Source organism: Geotrypetes seraphini, chromosome 4 (genome assembly GCF_902459505.1).
Source record: "Geotrypetes seraphini chromosome 4, aGeoSer1.1, whole genome shotgun sequence".
NCBI lineage: Eukaryota > Metazoa > Chordata > Amphibia > Gymnophiona > Dermophiidae > Geotrypetes > Geotrypetes seraphini.
Genome location: NC_047087.1, coordinates 138,882,142 through 138,904,933, shown reverse-complemented (window position 1 = coordinate 138,904,933; position 22,792 = coordinate 138,882,142). Strand labels below are relative to the sequence as shown.

Genomic DNA, 22,792 nt, shown 5'->3' with positions numbered 1-22,792 from the left:
CCCCTTGTAGCTTCTCCCCCCCCTTGTAGGCCTGTCCCCCCTTGAAGGCCTGCACCCCCCCTCGAAGGCCTGCACTCTCTTGAACGTCTGCACCCCCCCCGAAGGCCTGTCCCCCACTTGAAGGCCTGTCCCACCCCCTTGTAGGCCTGTCCCCCCCCCTTGTAGGCCTGTCCCCCCTTTAAGGCCTGCCTGCCTGCCTTTCCCCCCCTTGAAGGCCTGTCTCCCCCTTGAAGGCCTGCACCCCCCCTTGAAGGCCTGTCCCACCCCCTTGTAGGCCTGTCCCCCCCTTGAAGGCCTGCCTGCCTTTCCCCCCTTGAAGGCCTATTCCCCCCCTTGAAGGCCTGCACCCCCTAGAAGGTCTGCACCCTCCCAAAGGCCTACACCCCCCCCGAAGGCCTGCACCCCCCTGAAGGCCTGCCTGCCCCCCTTGAAGGCCTGCACCCCTTGAAAGTCTGCACCCCCCCCCGAAGGCCTGTCACCCCCCTCCCCCTTGAAAGCCTGCTTGCCTGCCCGCCCGCCCCACCCTGAAGGCCTGATGCCCCGACCCACCCCGAAGGACCGCTTGCCCCACTGACCTTCCTGCACCACCTATGAAGCAGCCGCAGCAGGATCGCGAAGTCAGCGTCAGTGATCCCTGCGCTGCTTCCTGCACCATGGTCCCGCCCCTCCTCTGACATCAGAGGAGGGGCGGGATCGCGGCGCAGGAAGCAGCGCCTAAGCAGCGCAGGGATCGCTGACGCTGACTTCGCGATCCTGCTGCGGGCTACTTCACAGGTGGTGCAGGAAGGTCAGTGGGACGAGCGGTCCTTCGGGGGTGGCGGGGGACTGAACGGCAAGGCCGGGAACACCCCCTTAGGGCTGGCACCCGGGGCGCACCGCCCCCCCCCCCCCCGCCCTCCCCCTTGGTACGCCACTGCTTAAGGGTTTTCTTTTATGGGTGTTTCTCTCAGGCCTGAAGGTTCTTCTTTTTCTTTGAGTAAGTTCCCCAAGTCCTACTTATGGCCACTGGTGCTCACGTATGCTACACCTCCTGACTATGGAAACCATGTATCTGTCTGACTGGGATACTAAACACGGATGAGTGTTGCTTACTGTTTGGCAGCCCTTTCTGGATAACTTAACTCCACATGCATGCAGCCGTAGAGACCTTCCAGAGAGCGTAATAGGGCAGAGTATGGTACTGGGGTTCAAGAAAGGATTGGACAATTTCCTGCTGGAAAAGGGGATAGAGGGGTATAGATAGAGGATTACTGCACAGGTCCTGGACCTGTTGGGCCACCACATGAGCGGACTGCTGGGCACGATGGACCTCAGGTCTGACTCAGCAGAGGCATTGCTTATGTTCTTATGAAATACTGGCAGCAATGAAACCAGAACAGCAACTACTCTGTTTATCGATCTATCCCCTACCTCACCGGAAATGACATCTGCCCAACAGACATGCTCGTTATAAATTAAATCATTCTATATCTGAATTCAAACCAAGCGGCAAAAGAGTTTGCCATTTGTAAATGAATCTCTGTTCTTTCATAATTAAAAATTTTGATAGATCACCGAAAAAATCTTTAATATGTAACAAGACTGTGTATCTCACAGCCTCAATTGAATGGGCTTCCTGCAACCAATGGGATACTAAAGGGGCGAAGACTCGCTCTCTACGGATATTACTAAGATGTTCTGTTATCCGGATTTTAATTTTTCTACAAGTCTGATCAATGTATATCTTCTCGCAAGGGCAGATTATACAGTATATTACCCCGCTGGAGTTACAATCTGCACCGGAAGACAGCACAAATTTCTTGCCACCTGAGTGTGGGATCACTAGATAAAATCAATCCAGTATGTAACGACATTGGTGGCAATTGTCGCATTTAGTATGAGGGGGCAATCTTTCTACATTACGATTAAATTTTCTATATTTTAGTTTTTCTCCCAAATTTTGAGTTCTTGAGAAAGCAAATTTTGGTCTTTCATACAAAGATGGGTGATACTGTAAAATTGGCCAATGTTTTAAAATTACTTTCTTAATATCATTACCTAGATTGGAATAGGGTAAAACACAAGCTATACTTTGGTCAGGCTTGTTGTTTTTAGGTTGCAGGAGCCAAGAGCGATAGCAATTTTTTGCTCTTTTCCACGCACGTTTAACGATTTTGCCAGGGTAACCGCAATCTAAAAATTTGTTATACATCTGATTTGCTAGCATATCAAAGTCCATATCCTCCGAGCAAATCCTTCTCAGGTGCAAAAATTGACCTATTGGGATGCTATTTCTGAAAACTCGTGGGTGGAAACTTTGATACTGCAAGAGTATGTTGCGATCTGATGTTTTTTTGTGGAGACTGGTGGTGATGTGATTATTACATTTGAAAATATTGATGTCCAAAAAAGACATTTGGAAATAATTATATTTATATGTAAATTTGATGTTAGGATCTTTTGTATTAATTTCCTCCATAAACTGATTCAGCTCAAATGTGCCCTCATTCCACACAAAAAATACGTCGTCAATAAACCGTTTCCAGCAAGTTACAAGTTGGAAATGGCTAGAACTGTACACAAATGTGTCCTCAAACAAAGTCATATATAAACATGTCAAAGTCGGTGCTACCATGGCCCCCATGGCTACTCCCTTGGTTTGAAGAAATAATTCATTCTCAAATTGGAAATAATTATTAGAAATAACTATTTCAGCTAATTGATTCAACAGCTGTTGTTTGGGTTGGGCTAGGGACTATAAAGTTGCTATGATGGTACCTATCTAAACCGCAGTTTGATGTCATCACTAAATTAATGGTTATATGGTCTGAGCACTTTATATTCACTTTTTCATAATTGATAAATTATAAGAGCTGTGATTGTTTTATGGTCCCCTGAACAAGACCACAAGGTTCTTCAACATAGAATTTCTCCCACTGTATCATCAATGCTACACCTTGAACTCTTGGTAATGACTACAGTACTACAGGAGATATACACAGTATTTTACCTTACTGCCCATTTGCTGATATTAAAAGGACACTGTCAACATTATCCTTCATCTCCCTCTACTTTCTTCTAAAGAACTTGGAGGCCACTACACATCCTATTTAGGATGTTTTTTCCTTCTGCCTTTGTCTGCCTTCACCTGGGTCTACCTTTAAATTTTAGACCTGTTCTTGAACCTTTCATCACCCATTCTAGACTTGGAAGAGTTCTCTACTGGCTAGTATGCTAGACTATGAACAAGCTCCCACTCATATCTTTCAAAATCCAATTGGGTTCTCTTCAACTTCTTTTTTTCTACATTTTGTATTCCAATACTTATAATGGGACATGTTTTTGTTATAAGTCTTACTCTATATTGTAACTCGCTGACTGTCCAGCTCTCTTCAAATGTGAACCGTCTAGAAGTCTCACGACTATGGCGGTATAGAGGAATAAAGTTATTATTATTATTCCTCTTTATAGATCACTTTCCTTTCAGAGCAGCCCTGTTTTCTACCTTTTCTTCTGCTATGGAACTATCATTCAGCAGCATAGTGCTCTGAGCTTTCAGCACACTGCCTTACCGCCCAGGGGCTTTTGGGTTGGCTACCAGTACAAATCCTTCTCATCCTGAACTTCTTTATTCTTGACAAGGGAGAGAATGAGTAAGAGTGGAGAAATAAGGAAATTGCTGTATGCTCACAGTGGAAAGAAAGCAGAAACTGTTTCTTAAAAAAAAAAAAAAAAAAAAGGAACCACATTTATTTAGCCCATAGAATATAGTTCTCCTGTTTGGGGCTATTTTTCCCAATGCCATTTCCCAAATAAATATGCTTCCATAGAATGATTACTCTCTTGCTGGGCTCGGTACAAGGATGCATTATAGACCTGTCTTCCTTGGACCTCTAGAAGCTTGATCTAGCATTGCTTGGTGACTTCTTCCAAAGTTGCTCTGCAGGGGCATGCTGCTACAGATTGCTTCCTGGGTCATGGTGATGACAGATGACAGCCTTCGGGGCTGGGGAGCCTACTGCAATCTTCATCCCATTCAGGGGTGTTGGACTCTCTCCCACAGGAAATGGTCAATCAACCAGCTGAAGGTGAGGGCCATTTGGGTAGCTCTGGTGCGATTCCAGAAGATTCTGGAGGGCCAAGTGGTCAGAGTCTTCTCTGACAATGCTACAGCAGTAGTCTATGTCAATCGCCAGGAAAGGATCAAGAGCACCTCTCTGGCTCAGGAGGCCCGCTTTCTATTTCTGTGGGTAGAACATCACCTCCAGGCACTTTCAGCAGCGCATGTGGGGGGAGTTGAAAATGTTCAAGCCAACTTCCGCAGCAGGCAGACTTTGGATCTGGGCAAGTGGGAGCTGTCCTCAGCGGTGTTCAGAGCCATTGCTACGGCAAAGAACAAGAAGGCGCCTTGATTCTTCAGTCGAAAATCTGAGCCTGGTAGCGAGGGTCTAGAAGCTCTAATACAGCCGTAGCCATGGAGTTCTACTGTATGTTTTTCCTCCTTGGCCTATGATATGTCAGGTCCTCCACTAGATTGCGACTCATCCAGGAAGGGTCATTCTGGTGGCTCCAGATTGGCCTCGCAGACCTTGATACCGGACCTGATACATCTTCATATAGGTCACAGTCTTCAGTTGCGGGCTCTTCCAGACCTTCTCTCTCAGGATCCAGTCTGCATGGAGGTTCCCAACCACTTTGCTCTTACAGCATGGCTATTGAGAGTAAAGTGTTAGAGTGCAAAGGATATTCTGATGTAGTCATTGCTACTCTTTGGCATCCTCCTAATGATTTTTTTTATAAGAACCTAGATAAATGATGTTACAATAGTCTAAAGTACTCAGAACCAAGGACTGCACAATCAATCTAAAACAGTGGTATTTAACCCAGTCCTCAGGAACCACCTAGACAGTCGGGTTTTCAAAGTCTCTGTTATCCATATTCATTGTGGATATCCTGAAAACCCAACTGGCTACGTGGTCCCTGAGGACTGGGTTGAATACCACTGATCTAAAAGACGAAAAGTCAAAATAAGATTTAATTGTGCGAACCTTCCATAGTATGCAAAAACTTTTCTTTACTAAAGCATCAAGTTGAGCATCGAACGATAAGTTTTGCTCAAGATATACTCCTAAGATTTTAATAACTGGACTGATAGGATAATTCATTTCATTCAACTTTAAATATTTTTTTAAATCTTATTAACTGGACTTGCCAAAAAAAATCTTAATTTTATTAGAGTTTAACTGTAGTCTAAATTATTTTGACCATTGCTCAACAAACATAATTATGAATGATACAAAATGTTGAGTATCCAATAGTTATATCATCTGCATAACTATATCATTTCAAGTCTAGACTTGTTAGTCTATTGCCCAAGGATGCCAGATAAACATTAAACAGTGAGGGAGAAAGTGGAGAACTCTACGGAACTCCACTTGTGTTATTCCAGACATGAGAATATTGTTCATCACTACAAACCTGATAAGTTTGATATTTTAAAAACCCTTAAAACCACTGGAGAACACAACCTGAAATACCAATTGCATCTAAACAGTTAATTAGAATTCCATGATCCACGAGATCAAATACACTGCTCAAATCGAACTGTAAGACCAGTGCACTCCTTATACTGAATAATTTGTGAAGATGGTCAAGTAAAGAAGCTAAAACTGTTTCCATACTATAGAGGGTATGAAAACCAGATTGGGAGTCATGTAAAACAGAAAATTAATCCAAATAATTCATCAGTTCAATGTTAACCAGACCTTCCATTAGTTTTACCTGCAATTGGCCTATAATTAGTAATTAAGAACAAAGATTCATTTGAATTTTTTGTTATTGGCATAAAAATAATATGACCTAACTCTTTTGGAAATTCTTCTTTACGTAATAAAGTAATTATCCATTCATAAACTTCCTTTTTAAAACTGATAGGCACTGATTTCATAATCACTGGAGAATGTATATCTAGTGAACAATATGATTTTACATATTTTGTATAAAGTTTAATAAATTTATCCCAATCTGGAATTTTAAAAGAATTTCAGTTTAGATCTGCAGGAAAGATATTTTTTTATGGAAGTATCATCAAAGGATCTGTAACAACCATTCCCCATAGACATTAATCTTATATTAAGGACTTTTGCACTAAAGTATAATTCTAAATCATCTGAAGAAGGGAAAAGATCCAGTTGGGCTTGCCTAAATTGACTAACATCAAAAATTGTGTTAACCAATCTGAAAAACTCTTTACTATTCAATATATTGGTTCCTATTTTTGAAGAATAGTAATTGCCATATTTCTCCTTTACCTTTTTCTTATAATCATGTATCCTTGTTCTCCATTTCATTCTATCTTCATCTCTTTTTGTTTTACTCCAAATTCTTTCAAGCCGTTTTTCTTCAGGTTTTAGCTCAAGAAGTTCAGAATCATACCATCCATCAATTAAATATTGTTCTTACTGGGGCAATTTTGTCTAAGGTTGTCTTACTAAATTTCTCCCAGTTAGAATTAAAATCCATACCTGAATCTAAGCTGAAAGTTGTATCATAACATATCCAAAATTCAGAAGGATTTATTGGGCTCCTAATATTGATAGTTTTCTTTTTTATTATTTAGGTTATTGTTTTGCTGTAATCTTTTTTTTTTTATTTGAGTTTAATACATTTACAATATCATAAAGATATCAAGGAAAAAAAAGGTTTCCATACAAATTTTCAATACAACAAACAATACATAAAACAATCCTTTACAAGCCCACTAAAAGGGGGAGCATGTTGCTTATTTACCAACTAAATTTTAAAGGAAAACAAAGAAATGGGTTGAATTCTAATGAACCCAAGTCATTCCCAACTGATTTAAGACATTTGGACATTCCTAACCTAATTTCTCATCAAAGAATGAAAAGAAAGAGAAAAGAAATCTCACTTCTGTTCACGAGCTACCAAAAATTGTTGTAATTGGATGGGATCCCAAAAGACAAATTCAGTATCTTGTGTCTTAACCAAACATTTGCAAGGAAACTTCAAATAAAATGATGCCTCAAGTGCCAATACTCTAGTTCTCAATTTCAAAAATTATTTTCTTCTAAGCTGGGTAGCTCTTGAGACATCAGGAAACATACTAACCAAATCCCCACAGAACTTGGTCAGTCTATTTTTAAAGTAAAGTTTCATTAACAACATTTTATCTGTCTCACTCACACATGTTAGAATCATTGTGGACCGGGTCTGAATAACATCTTGAGAATCTTCTAAAAACTCTGTCAAATTAACATCATCAGTTACCAGATGGTCCACATCCTGTACAGTTTCCTTTTTCTTCTGGGGAATATGATAACAATTATTTATTGGAAAACTATCCGCATTGGGTAATCCCAGTATTTCCTTAAAATATTTTCTTAATAATATTTCTGGTAATAACAAATGAGTCACTGGGAAATTAACCAAGCGGAGATTCTTTCCCTAATGCATATTTTCTAACATTTCCATTTTTAAATGCAATGACGTAGAATCTTTTATAGCAGATAGTGAAACAGCTTGCAATGTGTTACTTTGAGTTTCAATCACCCCTAATCTAGTTTCCAGACAATTTAAATTGGCATCCACATTCTCTAACTTTTGAACCACAGACTGTGAGTAATCGGATGTTTGTTTCATTGATTCTCTGAGAAACCCCTCAACTCTAGAAATACCTAACCATAAATCCTTTAAGGTGATATCCTGTTTTTCCACTGCTAGTGGTTGTTCATCCACTACACTAGTAAACTCAAGTGGTTTAGGAATATCAGTAAAACAATTTACTTGTTGAAGTGGATGATACCACAGGACCTGTGGAAATGGTGGGAGTTATATTCCCACTTGCACCGGATATTGGATGAAGGGGGAGTGTCCTTTGTAGGGGACTCATCGATGCTCCGGATATGGGAGAGTTCAAATCAGATACATTTTGTGCTGGAGAGTCTAGGGAAAAAGTCAAGTGTCTATCCATAGGACCTAAAACAACAGGTGTCGAACTTTTAGATTTGACTTTCCTTTTCCCAATGATCAATTAACTTATACGACCTGATATCCTGCTCCACAGCTCCACGGTGCTACAAAGGGCTCCGTGCGGCTGCGGCAGCCTCCGCGACAGCTGGCAGTAATTTATAGTGAAGAACAGAGGCACAGAAGACTGACCCAGTGACGTCAGGGGTCCGTCTTCAAGGTTGCCTGTCCGAACAAGCTCAAAGCACCGCTGCTGCAGAGGGCTGGTCGGGGCAGCGACACGATCCTCGGCGTCCTCAAAGAAAGGCAGAACAGCTCCCGCTCTCTCCGCGGCAGCTGGCAGTAATTTATAGTGAAGAACAGAGGCACGGAAGACGGACCCGGTGACGTCAGGGGTCCGTCTTCAAGGTTGCCTGTCCGAACTTGTTTTGCTGTAATCTTGACCATTTTAATTCAAAATTGTACATTAAATGATCAGACCAGATGATATTATCCCAAGTTCCACACTTAAATTGAATACTGGAGGTCGGGGATTGCTTAGATTAAAATGAAACTAAGTCTAAGGGCTCCTTTTACTAAGGTGTGCTAGCGGTTTTAGCGCACGCTACAATGCCGCGCACTAAACGCTAATGCCTCCATAGAGCTTGCATTAGTATTTTTCGTTTAGCGCGTGGTTTGCACGCATTAAAAATGCTAAAATTCTTGCGAGAATTCGCAGAGCCAGTAAGGTTGCCTCTCAGTACTGAGCAGCAGCACAAAATCGCACTCCTGCTCTTGTTGCTCAGCGGCCGAAGAAACTCCGGCAGCCAGTTAGCAACAGGGCAGGAACTTGGAAAGTTCACTCCTGCCTGCTGCACCTCCACCGTGGATCGCCAGATGAGGTACCTATGAAGCTAGGTCAGGGAGGGAGGGTGCAGAGTCTGATGGGGAAAGGAAGGAAGGGCGCTGGGTGCAGAGTCTGACAGGGGAGGGGGAAGGAAGGGGGGTGATGCAATGCCTGATTGGGGAGAGGAAGGAAGGAAGGGGGCTGGTGCAATGCCTGATGCGGGGAGAAAGGAAGGGGCTGGTGCAATGCCTGACAGGGGAGAGAGGGAAGGGTGCTGAGTGCAGAGCCTGACAGGGGAGGGGAGGATGGAAGGGTGCTGGGCGCAGAGCCTGACAGTGGAGGGGAGGATGGAAGGATGCTGGGCGTAGAGTCTGACAGGGGAGGGGGAAGGAAGGGGGGTGATGCAATGCCTGATTGGGGGAGAGGAAGGAAGGAAGGGGGCTGGTGCAATGCCTGACAGGGGAGAGAGGGAAGGGTGCTGAGTGCAGAGCCTGACAGGGGAGGGGAGGATGGAAGGGTGCTAGGCGCAGAGCCTGACAGTGGAGGGGAGGATGGAAGGGTGCTGGGCGTAGAGTCTGACAGGGGAGGGGGAAGGAAGGAAGGGGGGTGGTGCAATGCCTGATGGGGGAGGGGAAGGATGGAAGGGGGCTGGTGCAATGCCTGACGGGGGGGGGGGGGGGGAAAGGAAGGAAGGGAGCTGGTGCAATGCCTGACAGGGGAGAGAGGGAAGGGTGCTGGGCACAGAGCCTGACAGGGGAGGAAGGAAGGGGGCTGGGTGCAGAGTTTGATGGAGCAGGATACTTGAATATTAAGCCGCCCAACTTATATTCGAGTCAACCATTTTTCCTTTGTTTTGGGGGGAATAGGGGGTCTCAACTTATATTCGGATTGACTTATATTTGAGTATATATAGTAATATAATTGCTAATCCACTACCTCTCTTATGCTTTCTACATAAAGGAATGATCTTGTATCCTTGAGGTAAAATTTTTCTTATAATGGGATCATTATCTGAAAGTAGCTAAGTTTCAGATAAAACTAAGAAGCTTGATTGATTATCCTCCAGCCAGTCATTAATTAACTGAGCTTTGTTCCTAACTGATCTAATATTTGAATAGATACAAGTGAGACTGTGGAAATCTTTTATAGATAATTCTAAAGGTTTCAGAATTTTTAGAAAACATTATTTTCTATAAACTGGTCTAACAGATTGCCAATGAGAGGTTAACACTTGGCTAGGAAAAGGACCTGAATCTGTACAATCATACAATGTTTGTGATGAAGAAGGAAATCAATCATTTTTTACCTGCCTTTGTAAAAGAATAATATACTGGGATAGATTTGAGAACTGAGACATTTAAAATCCAACTTCTATAGCAAACTCAATATAAAAATGAAAACATTAAAAATTTCTTAATAAAGAAATCCATTTTGCTTTAGTTAGATGTATTGAATGGATGACTAAATAACTTTTAAAAAACATTTAAAAAAGCACATTTCTACCAATAAAAGAAATTTAGCCCCATAAACAATACTTAGCTAAACAACGATTGCTTCTAAGTCACTTCGCAGAAGCTCCAACAGGATGGAGCAAGCTCCTACACCCTGCTACTAGAGAAAGAAACAGCAGAAAGAATATATATCTGCTGTCCTCAGAGAACACCTACTACAAGTAAGTAACTTTGTTTTGCTTTATTGCATGGTCCATCAATATCTTATAGTTGTAGATTGAGAAAGTTAACAATGGCTATATTGTAATATTCACCAACAAAGCTTACCAGAATACGATGGGTTCAGTTTTTTAACATGCTCAGTGCCCACAATTTCAGCTGAGCTCTAGTCAGTTTTCAAAGGAACTGATTTAAGTACCTAATTGTTAGTAAAAGTTAGTTGCTAAATCCTTTGAAAATTGACTCCAGTGATGTCAAAGTTAGCACTCTCTGTAACACTTATTGCTATCGATTCAACTTAAACCTAATACAGGAACATGTAAACTAGTAACTAAAAAGTTCCTTTCAGAGACATTTGGAGCATTGAGATAAAGCAGTATATTTCTGCGTCTCGATGGCCACGAATTTGGACTTGGAGGATGAGGTGTACGGTGTCAGCATCTATGAGACAAACATGGCTTTTTTCTGTTACATAGATCTTTGGTTAGACAGTTCTAAATCTAATAGATGCTAGCACTGTCATACATTAGGACGCTGGATCATCTGTTGTTCTATTATCCTTTAATACTTAACTTTTGGAGGTCCATATGAGGTAGGATTAATAGCATATTGTAATAATCAATTCCACTGACGTATGAGGCGGTCATATGTGGAATGTTATTACATGTTAAATTCCCTATGGATTGATATAAATGCCGTCTTTTCCTTATCATGACCGGGATAGCCATGCTGATGGTAACCCGAAATTGGAAGAATTACGATTGTCTAAATTTCCCTTTCTGGTGGGCAAATCTTTGCTCCAGCTATAAATATGAAAGGATGAATGCCGATAGTTTGGGGCACGATAATGTATTTAAATTGTTTTGGGGCCTGTTGACATCTTATATTACCTCTTTGATTGTGAGTCAGTTTTTGTTTATTTTGTACACCTCCAGGGAAAGATGGGAGGGGGGGTTATTTCTGTCCTAATTTGATCTTTGAAAATTTACACTTGGGGTGGGTGGGAAGATGGGAGGATATTATTAATTTGAATAGGTTATTGGGAAAATCTATGTTTCTGTGTTTTATTGAATAAACAGTGGGTGGGTTGGAGAAAATGGTTGATTATATATATTTGTAAGTTGAATGTGCTTTTATTGACTTATTGTATGTGATATATTTGTGCATTGCACTATTGAAATTTGGAAAATCAATAAAGAACTTTAAAAAAAGAAAGGAACTTTTTAGTTCACACTTATTGCTATCAGCAGGGTGGAATGACAGTGCTCCAGGTCCCTGGGCCATAAGTGCCATGGGCGCCTAACTATCTATCAAAAGTGATTAAATTAAATGGGGGTAGGGGAAAGCACCCCCTACTAATGTGGGCTCTTGGTCACTGCCCTATTATCCCAAAGGTCAATCTGCTCCTGGCTATCAAGTCAAGCCTAATAACCTAGATTTAACTTATTCTTATCAACCCTGATTCCACTTTTTAAGGAACCCAAAGAAGCATCTTGGCAGGAAGGCAGGTAAATGCAAAACTTTTTAAGAATACGAATTTCTGTGAGTGAAATGTTTTCTCTCTCCAGATTTATGTACCACAACACAGCTGAATAGTGATCCTCTCCTGTCAGCATTAGTTTCTGACCTCAACAGTCTAAAATCAATGCAGAAATATTTTTCATCTGACAACCTGCCGGAGAAGTCCCTTTCGCCTTTCATTACAGCAACAACTTTCTTACCATCAAACAAAGACAAAGAGCTATCCAGCAAGAGGTGCTTAACCCCAGAAAAGACAATGACTCTACCCTATGAACCTCTGTTTAGTTCTCCAAAAGCAGAAACAGAACAAGCTACCAGGATCAGCATTCCAATGTTATCAAAACTTCAACCTATAAACAAGGAGAGAGAGGTCAGTATCTCAGTACAGTTTTCAGCAAACGTTTAAAAGGGGGTCGATATCCAAGTGTTGCCCTTATATGAGATCTGTTCAAAAAGTTCCAGGACAGTTTTAATTGCGCGCCAACAGAGAGTTTATTTATTTTTTTTAAAAAATTTCTATACTGTTTTTTTCCAAAACGGTTTACAAGGAGTTACATACATAACATATTAAGAGTCTATACAAAATAAAAACAGACAAATTCAGTCTTACATAAAATCAATTGCTCAAAGAAATGCATCTACAAATAGTTGAGTCTTTAACATTTTCCTAAATGAATTCCTCTCTCCACATTTTTTAATCTGGCCAATAAGGCCATTCCATAGTTTGACTCCTGCACATATGAAAGTCATGCCATTTATTTCCACATATTTAGGGTTAGCCTTTGTTTTCCAGCAATGTGGCACTTTTGGAACACAGGGATCTTTGTGGTTGATAACAAGACGTCATATTCTTAAAAAGTTCTTTTCAGCTCACCTTATAGGGTGTATGTGGCATAGTTTGCTTCTCATGCCAGCTGTCCCAAGTGCCATTCAACACCAGCTGGACTCTTTCATATGTTCTGGTCCTGTGACAGATTGCAAACCTTTTGATCGTTTGCTGGTCTTCACCTGCAAACGATCATGCGGAGGCAAGTTCCGTTGTGCACAAATCTCTTCCTTGTTGTCAAATCTCTTCCTTGGGATTGTCTAAGGGTAATTCTTTGTTATTGCAAAAAGCTTCTTTATTGGCTAGGAGATGTATACTCTTATTGTGGCTCCAGGCAGAGTTACCTACCATTACTATGTGGAAAAATGAACTATTCACCCTGTTAAGGTATAAATATTTGGATGTTAAGAATTGTGGGCCTGTTCGTTGGAGAAAGTTCCGGGCCATTTGGATTCCTTTTGGGATAGCTTGTCCCATGGAGCCCAAAGTACTCTGTTGAATTTTTGATTCTTTGGCGCTTTGCCACTGGAGTGCTGGGAAGGGCGGGAGTGGGGTATGAGGTGGGATTGGTGTAGGGGGATGGTTCTTGACTTGTTTCATTGAGTTCTTTAGTCTCCGTGCAGAAACCCCGTGGATGACTATCTTATCATTAGTTTTGTATAGGTTGTGTATGTGTTCCAACTGTTGTATCTTTTCCTTTGTATTTGAATTGTTAAAAGAAAAAGTTTTTGAAATTTAAAAAAAAAGTTGAGTAGTTGTGTAGGTGTTGTTGAGTAGTGTGAAATCTCATGAGTAACCTCCTTTTTTGTCTCCAAGCTACAGCAGCTTTTGTGATTGCCTATTTTTCATCATGTTCGACCTCAATGAGCAGTGTTATAGCTTGAAGTTCTGCTTTAAATTGGATAAGACTGCTACAGAAACTTATGAAATGTTGAAAGTGGCTTATGGGGAACATGTCATGAGTCGTGAAAGGTGTTTTGAATGCATCAAAATTTGTGAATTTTGTGCAAAAACATGATGACAGTTCTTCCCCAGCCACCTTACTCTCCTGACTTGGCCCTTGCTGACTTCTTGTTTTCTAAATTTAAATCCACCCTAAAAGGAAAGCGATTCAACACCATTGAAGACGTTATCCCTGGACAAGCAGGCAGCATATTCTCACATGTGGATTACATCATTCAGGGCCACCATCAGAAATTTCTGGGCCCCTTACTGAGCAATCCTATTGGGCCCCCCATGCACCCCTCCCCCCCCCGACCCCCCCCCCTTCTTCCATGGGCCGAATACACACATACTTTTCTCTGTCGCCGCACTCTTTGACCAAAAGATTTGTAAGCCTGCAACCACGTCAAGGTAGACTCTTTCAGCAGGGCCCTAACCTAACCTAAACTAAACTAATCTGTACCTATCTATTCTAAACTAACATATGTCTAATACTGAACTAATAACAAACTAACAAACATCTGCATAATAAATAACTAATAAATAATAGTGCTAGTAGCTATAATTCACTTTTGAATGTAAAATCTCAATTAAGGATTTCTTTTGACCTTTGTAGGCTAGAAGTAGATCACAATTGCACAATATTTTTTGTAACAAGTATTAAATGTGTTTTTATAAATACTGTAAGCTGTGGCGGAGCCGGTACCTGTATCTTCAGAATTCCCCGGACTCTGCTCACTTCATCGCCACCTTCGCGTGCTTCCTTCAAGTAGGAAGTCCTGCTGGAACAGCTTTGATAATACTGGAATCACAATTGTCACAAAAGAAACTCAAATCCTAGTTCAAAAATAAAACACTTTATTGTGGCATGGGGGAGTCTATGTACAGCTAGTCCTGACTCCACCATTAATAAGGAAAGTCCAGCCACTAAACAAAGTTCAACAGGCTGTTGTAGACAAGAAAACATTAAATGGTTTCAAAGAAGGTTTGGATAGATTCCTAGAAGAAAAAGGGATTGGGGGGTATAGATAGGTATAGACCATTGCTCAGGCAATGGGCCTGATGGGCCGCCGCGGGTGCGGACCGCTGAGCAGGATGGACCTATGGTCTGCCTCAGCGGAGGCAACTTCTTATGTTCTTATGTTCTTAGAGCTCAAGAAAAAGGGCTCAATTATTGCCTCAACTCAAGTAAGTAAAGAAAATATTACATAGTCCAAAAGTCCTTGTTGTTAGCTGGTCCCAATAACGTTCACACAAAAAAAATGCTGCTGCCATAAAACTCCACTAGGCTTGCAACAATAAAGCTAGCACTCCTACTAGTGCTATATCCAAGCCTTGTAGTTCTGCTGGCTTGTTCCCAATCAGCTTAGCTGAGCTGATGTGGGGGGAGGGGAGTAAGTGAATCCACCTTTTTCACTTTTCTGCAAAACAGAATGCCACGAATGGCTCCACTAACCCACCCAAATGGTAAGTGGATTCTCCCCAAAGTTACTTACTTCCCTCAGGTACCTTAACCCAGCCAAAACACAGCTCATAAACTTCAGGTATTCAGTCACTCACAGTTTGGAACAAAACAAACGTTTTGTTTTTCTTCTCTGTTCCAAATGAACATAGCAGTACTAGCCTCCTTCTATTCCCAAGGCAGCTTGCCTTGAACAGCATCACATTAGCTTATCACTGCTATAATAGTCCATACAGAACTGCCACTTAACTCAAGTCCATGCAGGAATCTTCAGGCAGTCCTTCTGTCTGGGTCCAGTCCATGGGTTCAGGTACTGTCTGCTGGCTGGTCCCAAGGTCAGTATCAGCTTCCCTCATTTCTATATCCTGGGACTCCAGTGTTCCATCAGGAGGGTCTTCTCCTCGAGCTGGCCCAGGGAAGACTGCCTTTCTCCTTCTGAGGGCAGCCTCTAAATTGCACAACTTCCCACGCCCTGTTCTCAGAGGGGGAGGGGTTATCTGTCCTACCTGCTTAGGTTTGCCTGAATTCTTACTTATCACCTTCAGCTGGGGACTAGCAGAGGGAGAGGTATGTCTCAGAGGCTGTTCCAGGCTGTTCCTCTTATCAACCTCCACTCCCTGCAACTGGATTTTTTCAGACTTAAAGGGGCAGTCAGTAAATTCTTTCTTACCGCTCACTACCCTACCTCTTCCATTAGTGTTTTGTATTTTAGGGGGGACCTTAGTCCTAGCACGGCTAGGCACGAGTCCAGCTTTAGGGCTAGGGTCGTGACAAAGCTTAATAAATATATCAGAAAAAACTACACATCTGAGCGCATATCTAAACATACACATCTGAGCGCATATCTGAACATACACATCTGACTGTATATGTGAGCGCATATCTAAACATACACATCTGAGCGCATATCTGAACATACACATCTGTATGATCCCATCCTCCTCAGCTTGCATGTCAAAAATGTACGATATGTTGATATGTGCACTTTCCTTCCTTCCCATCCATCCTCCTCAGCCTGTCCTTACACATCCACAGCTGCATGTTAATGATGATGTATATGTTATGATGATAAATAAGTGCATATGAGCACATCATTAACATGCAGCTATGGATGAAAGTGTGCACCTCTTCCTTCCCATCCTCCTCAGCATGTCACATACAGCATGTTACATTACACAGACTTTGTGTAATATAACCTGCTATATGTGACATGCTAAAGAGGATGGGAAGGAAGAGGTTCACACTCATACCATCATTATATATTCATGAATCAATCTGATAATCATCATCAGGCTGTGTGTGTTATGGGATGGAGGAAGAAAGGTGCATGTTTAAATTGATCACTGCCTTACTAGTTCTGCAGCTCCTCGCGCTGTTCCTCTCGTCCCGTCCTCCTAGAGACGTGGTGACGTCATCCGGCTGACCCGCTCTCGCAGATTCAGTGGCAGGCAAGTGATGTGTCTCCTGATTGGCTAGGCACCCTAAGCCCAAGCCAATCGGAGTGGAGACAGGGCGGGCCTTGGTGAAGGAGTCAGGAGACGAGAGGCACGCACCTAGTATATCGCCGGCTGCGGCCGCAGGCCAGGTAGACGGATCCACTTTTGTCCGGGGGGGGGTGCTATCAGGAAATCGGCAGGGGACAAAAAAAAGTATGACAGCAGTGTTTATTGTTGTGCACAGCAGAAGCATAATACAGGAATTTGTGCTATGGTGGCCTAGGACCCTGGGGTAGTGAGTTGTGCGGGGACAGAAATCCCGCCCTTCCCCGCCAAAGTCCCACCCATCCCCGCCCGTCCCCGCGAGGAATCCCTCCATCCCCACCTGTCCCCGCGAGGAATCCCCTCCTTCTCCGCCCATCCCCGCGAGGAATCCTCTCCGTCCCCACCCGTCCCTATAAACTACAGAAATAGTTATTTCATTTAATTATGCTACTGAATTAAAGGCTCTGGTAGAAACCCATTTAAAAATAAGCAAAAAGACTTTATTAATTTGGAAATATTAATTGGGAAGAATACATACTTTGTAAACGGGTTTCTACCAGAGCCTCTAATGTTTATAAATTTTTATCAACACAACTAATATACTACTTTATCCTGAAGCCAAAAAAAAAAAAAAAAATTTTCCCTTCCTTTGTTGCCTGGTTTCTGCTTTCCTCATGTTCTCATTTAATTCCTTCCATCCACTGTCTCTCTTCATTCTGCATCTTCCATTTGCTCTGTTACTGTGCCTCTCCCTTTCTCCCCCCTCCCAAATTGGTCTGGCACCCATCTTCTTCCCTCCGCTCCCCCCATAGTCTGGCATCTCTGTCTTCTTCCCTGCCAGAGTCTTCTCCCCACTCTCTCTTCCCCATTTCTTTCAGCATCCTTCTCACCCCCGTCTTCCCCATGTCCTGTCAACATCCTTCTCCCCCTCTGTCTTCCACATTTGCTTTCAGCGTCCTTCCCCCCCTCTGTCTTCCCCATGTCCTTTCAGCGTTCTTCTCCCCCCTCTGTCTTCCCCATGTCCTTTCAGCGTTCTTCTCCTCCCTCTGTCTTCCCCATGTGCTTTCAGCGTCCTTCTCCCCCCCATCTTCCCCATGTCCTGTCAACATCCTTCTCCCCCTCTGTCTTCCACATTTGCTTTCAGCGTCCTTCCCCCCCTCTGTCTTCCCCATGTCCTTTCAGCGTTCTTCTCCCCCCTCTGTCTTCCCCATGTCCTTTCAGCGTTCTTCTCCTCCCTCTGTCTTCCCCATGTGCTTTCAGCGTCCTTCTCCCCCCCATCTTCCCCATGTCCTGTCAACATCCTTCTCCCCCCTCTGTCTTCCACATTTGCTTTCAGCATCCTTCCCCCCCTCTGTCTTCCCCATGTCCTTTCAGGGTCCTTCTCTCCCCCTGTCTTCCCCATGCCCTTTCAGCGTACTTCTCCCCCCATCTTCCCATGTCCTTTCAGCGTCCTTCTCCACCCCTTTATTTTCCCCATGTCCTTTCAGGGTCCTTCTCACCCTCTGTCTTCCCCATGTGCTTTCAGCGTCCTTCTCCCCCCTCCCATCTTCCCCATGTCCTTTCAGCGTCCTTCTCCACCCCTTTGTCTTCCCCATGTCCTTTCAGCGTCCTTCTCCACCCCTTTGTCTTCCCCAGTGCCTTCAGTGGCCTTCTCCCCCCTCAGTTTTACCCATTTCCCTTAAGCGTCTTTTGTTCTCCCTCCCTGCCCCTTACCTTTGTGGCGCTTCCTCACCCGACCGACAACAGAACAGGCCCAGTCGGACAAACCTCCCTGCCCTGTAGCGGCGAATCTAAATTACCTTCTTACAGCAGCTGGAGTATTGAAGCTGCTGTAAGAAGGTAATTTAGATTCGCGGCTGCAGGGCAGTGAGGTTTGTCGGCCGGGCCTGTTGTCGGTCGGTCGGGAGATGCGCCACAAGGCTAAGGGGACCTGACCAGGCTAAGGGGCCCCATGGCTGCACCCGGGGTGGACCCCCCCCCTTCGGTACATGACTGCCTTTTCCCTACCTGCCCTGCCGCAAGCAGCCGACTGGAAGTCTTCCCGATGTCAGCGCTGACGTCGGAGGAAGAGAGGGCTTTGCTTAAGCCCTCCCTCCGATGTCAGCGCTGACATCGGGAAGACTTCTGTTCGGCTGTGTGCTGCGGCAGGGTAGGGAAGGAGAGGAGACTATGCTTGCGACCCTGGGGGAGCCCGGGCCCCCTGTCAGCTCCGGGCCCCTGAATGCAGGACTGGTAGTACTGCCCTGATGGCGGCCCTGACATCATTCACAGAGCCTGGTATGAACAGTATAAAGGTGTACTGTCACTTTAAGTTTTAAAAGCTTTAAAACTGCCGTCACCGTGCATGCATAAGTTCCTTCCTGCCTGACGCCGGCCCGCAAGGTCATCAGTTTTTCGTTTGACACAGAGTGAAAAACACTTGTCTAAACTTTGTCTAGTTGAATTTGCTTTCCCGCTTCGTATTTTTCCTTAATTTCCTTTTTTTTTTTTTTTTTTTTGTTACTTGTTTTCTTTTCAGTCCTTTACAATTTCAAGTAAATTTCTTTATTTTCAATTTTGGGACCTGTAGGCATTTTTGTAGCCTTTGTCTCCGCTGACGATGTCAACGGCTTTTCAGCATTCTTTTCACTTGATCCATGCTGTTGGTTTTTCCTGCTGGATCTCTTCCCAATCTTTTAGGGCTATAAAAAAAAAAAAAATCAACCAAACAAGAAGAATAATGCCTTACCAACCAAATGTTTTATTCTTTTTATTTCTGGAGTCAGGTACCTGGCAAGTTGAACTTCTTCTGTGGTACTGTTTCCTAGCGATACCAGTGTATTGACATAAATATCATCGAGCGTCATAGGCATATCTTGCATCAAGTTTCATTGATGCAGGCTTGATGTCATCGATGCAGGCTGTCATTCTGAAGCGTGCCTCTTCTTGAGGTTCCCACCACTTCGACACCCTGCTGCACCTATAGTACCTGTTGAGCATACAGTAACGGTGCCACCTTTCCACGGATTGGTCATCTGAGTGGTATCGATTCACTTCGGTACTGGAGAGCATGGACAGTTCACGTTCTCATCAACAACATCACTGGCATTTTCAGTATCGAGTCACTCGATGAATGCCTATCATCGACATCATCAGTCATCAATGCAGGTTGTCAGTTCTGAAACACTCTGCCCATTGGGGTTTTTAATGTTTTGACCTATGTTTCCAGCTTCATAATCCATAGTATAGGTGCAGTCTCTCACCATATGCAGAGAATCTTTAAGGTGAATGGCTGGCCATCACCTTACAATAATTTTGTCCTCAATGCCTTTATTTTACCTTCAGTACTGACACAGCTTTAGCATCGGTCTCTGCTCTGTGTTATTTACCTGCATCGAGATCAGAATTGACACTGTGTTTACCCTGGTACTATTGCTGCTCCTGTATCTTCAATGATCAATACCAGTGCTTCCATTGTCTCCCTCAGTACCGGCCTAACCTCAGCAAAATACAATCTTGTCCTGGAAGTGATAAACCACAATGGGAGGCTGAGAGGCCCTATGTTGGCAGCAGCAACATATTGGAGCCACATACTCCATGGCAGAAGGCAATGGCAAACCACTTCTGTACTCTGATGTGAAACATCACAGGGTGGATTACTCACTGTGTGTTTCCAGGGGTCAGTAGCTAACTCATTGGCATAATCCATCCATTAATATTCATATATTAGTCTTTGTTAGTTAAATCCACTTGAAAGCCTCCAGCTCGAATCTATGCCACTACGCCACCAGGACGTGACGGCCGGACTGTGGTTAAATTTGGATGCCGACTTTGCAAGACCTATATGTTGGCTAACAGAGTTCTCCATTTCAACTACTCTTGTCATTTTATCTCAAACAGTTCATACAAAACTTGGCTGGTTTTGAACAGTATATTCCATTTCTTTGCCTGCTAGACTTTCCAGACTTCAGTCATAAGAACATAAGAAATACCTCCGCTGGGTCAGACCTGAGGTTCATCGTGCCCAGCAGTCCGCTCATGCGGCGGTCCAACAGATCCAGGACCTGTGCAGTAATTCTCTATCTATACCCTTCTATCCCTTTTTCCAGCAGGAAATTGTCCAATCCTTTCTTAAACCCCAATAGCGTTCTCTGCCCTATTACGTCCTCTGGAAGCGCATTCCAGGTGTCCACCACACGTTGGGTAAAAAAGAACTTCCTAGCATTTGTTTTGAATCTGTCCCTTTCAACTTTTCCGAATGCCCTCTTGTTCTTTTATTTTTTGAAAGTTTGAAGAATCTGTCCCTCTCTACTCTCTCTCTGCCCTTCATGATCTTATAAGTCTCTATCATATCCCCTCTAAGTCTCCTCTTCTCCAGGGAAAAAAGACCCAGTTTCTCCAATCTCTCAGCGTATGAGAGGTTTTCCATCCCTTTTATCAGACGTGTCGCTCTCCTCTGAACCCTCTCTAGTAACGCCATATCCTTCTTAAGGTACGGCGACCAATATTGGACGCAGTATTCCAGGTGCGGGTGCACCATCGCCCGATACAATAGCAGGATAACTTCTTTCGTTCTGGTTGTAATACCCTTCTTGATTATACCTAGCATTCTATTCGCTCTCTTAGCGGCCGCTGCACACTGTGCCGTCGGCTTCATTGTCATGTCCATCATTACCCAAGTCCCTTTCTTGGGTACTCTCATTCAATAACATCCCTCCCTTCGTATAGATGTACCTCAGGTTCCTGCTACCCACATGCAATACTTTACATTTCTCAACGTTAAACTTCATCTGCCATCTTGTCGCCCATTTCCCTAGTTTGTTCAAGTCCCTTTGCAATTCTTCGCAGTCCTCTTTAGTCCGAGCTCTACTAAATAGTTTGGTGTCATCCGCAAATTTCATTATCTCACACTTTGTCCCTGTTTCCAGATCATTTATGAATATATTAAATAGCAGCAGCCTGAGCACTGAGCCCTGCGGAACACCACTTGTGACCCTCCTCCAGTCCGAGTAGTGGCCCTTCACCCCTACCGTCTGTTTCCTACCCGCCAACCAGTTTCTGATCCATCTATGTATGTCTCCTTCCACCCCATGGTTCTTCAGTTTCCGGAGTAGACGTTCATGAGGCACCTTGTCAAAGGATTTTTGGAAATCTAGGTATATGATGTCTATGGGGTCTCCTCTGTCCATTCGTTTGCTAATTCCTTCGAAGAAGTGCAATAAGTTAGTTAGGCACAATCTCCCCCTGCAGAAGCCGTGTTGGCTGGTTATCAGAAGTTCATTTCTTTCAAAATGTTCATCGATGTTTTCTTTTATCAGTGCTTCTGCCATTTTCCCCGGAACCGAGGTCAGACTCACCGGTCTGTAGTTTCCCGGGTCCCCTCTTGATCCCTTTTAAAAAATGGGTGTGACTTGGCTATCTTCCAATCCTCCGGGATCACACCTGTTTTCAGGGATACGTTGCAAATTTGCAGCAGTAGTTCCGCTATCTCCTCCTTTAATTCCTTCAGAATCCTTGGATGGATTCCGTCCGGACTCGGGGATTTGTCAGTTTTTAGTTTTTCTATCTGCCTGCGCACATCTTCGAGGCTCACTTCCATGGATGTTAATTTTTCTGCTTGATTTCCATTGAAGAATTGGTCAGGTTCTGGTATGTTGATTGTGTCTTCGTTTGTAAATACAGACAAAAAGAACATGTTAAGTATTTCCATGACTTCTTTCTCCTCCTTCACCACTCCCTTCCTGTCTCCGTCGTCCAGCGGTCCTACCTCCTCCTTAGCTGGCTGCTTCCCTTTAACATATCTAAAGAACAGTTTGAAATTTCATGCTTCCCTGGCTAGCCTCTCTTCTTACTCTCTTTTGGCTTTTCGAACCACACGGTGACATTCTTTTTGGTACTTCCTGTGCTCTTTCCAGTTCCCCAGTTTTGTCCTTTTTCCATTTCCTGAATGAATTTTTCTTATTGCCTATTGCTTCCTTCACTATTTTAGTTATCCACGCCAGGTCTTTTGTTCAACCTTTTTTGCACCCCTTTCTGAATCTGGGGATATACAGATTTTGCACCTCGCTCACCGTGTCCTTGAAAAAAGACCAGGTATGTTCTACCGTTTGCCATTTTTTG

The 22,792-nt window shown here is 43.4% G+C and overlaps 1 protein-coding gene across 2 annotated transcripts in view; it reads left to right on the top strand.

Annotated features, from left to right (window-relative positions):
- The window catches only part of LRRC36 (leucine rich repeat containing 36), a 668,251-nt gene that overhangs the window by 338,472 nt on the left and 306,987 nt on the right, over window positions 1-22,792 (top strand). For both annotated transcript variants that reach the window (XM_033941089.1, XM_033941088.1), the window contains exon 9: window positions 12,030-12,352. In XM_033941089.1, coding sequence (XP_033796980.1) covers window positions 12,030-12,352 — 323 coding nt within the window. The remainder of the gene's footprint in view (window positions 1-12,029; window positions 12,353-22,792) is intronic.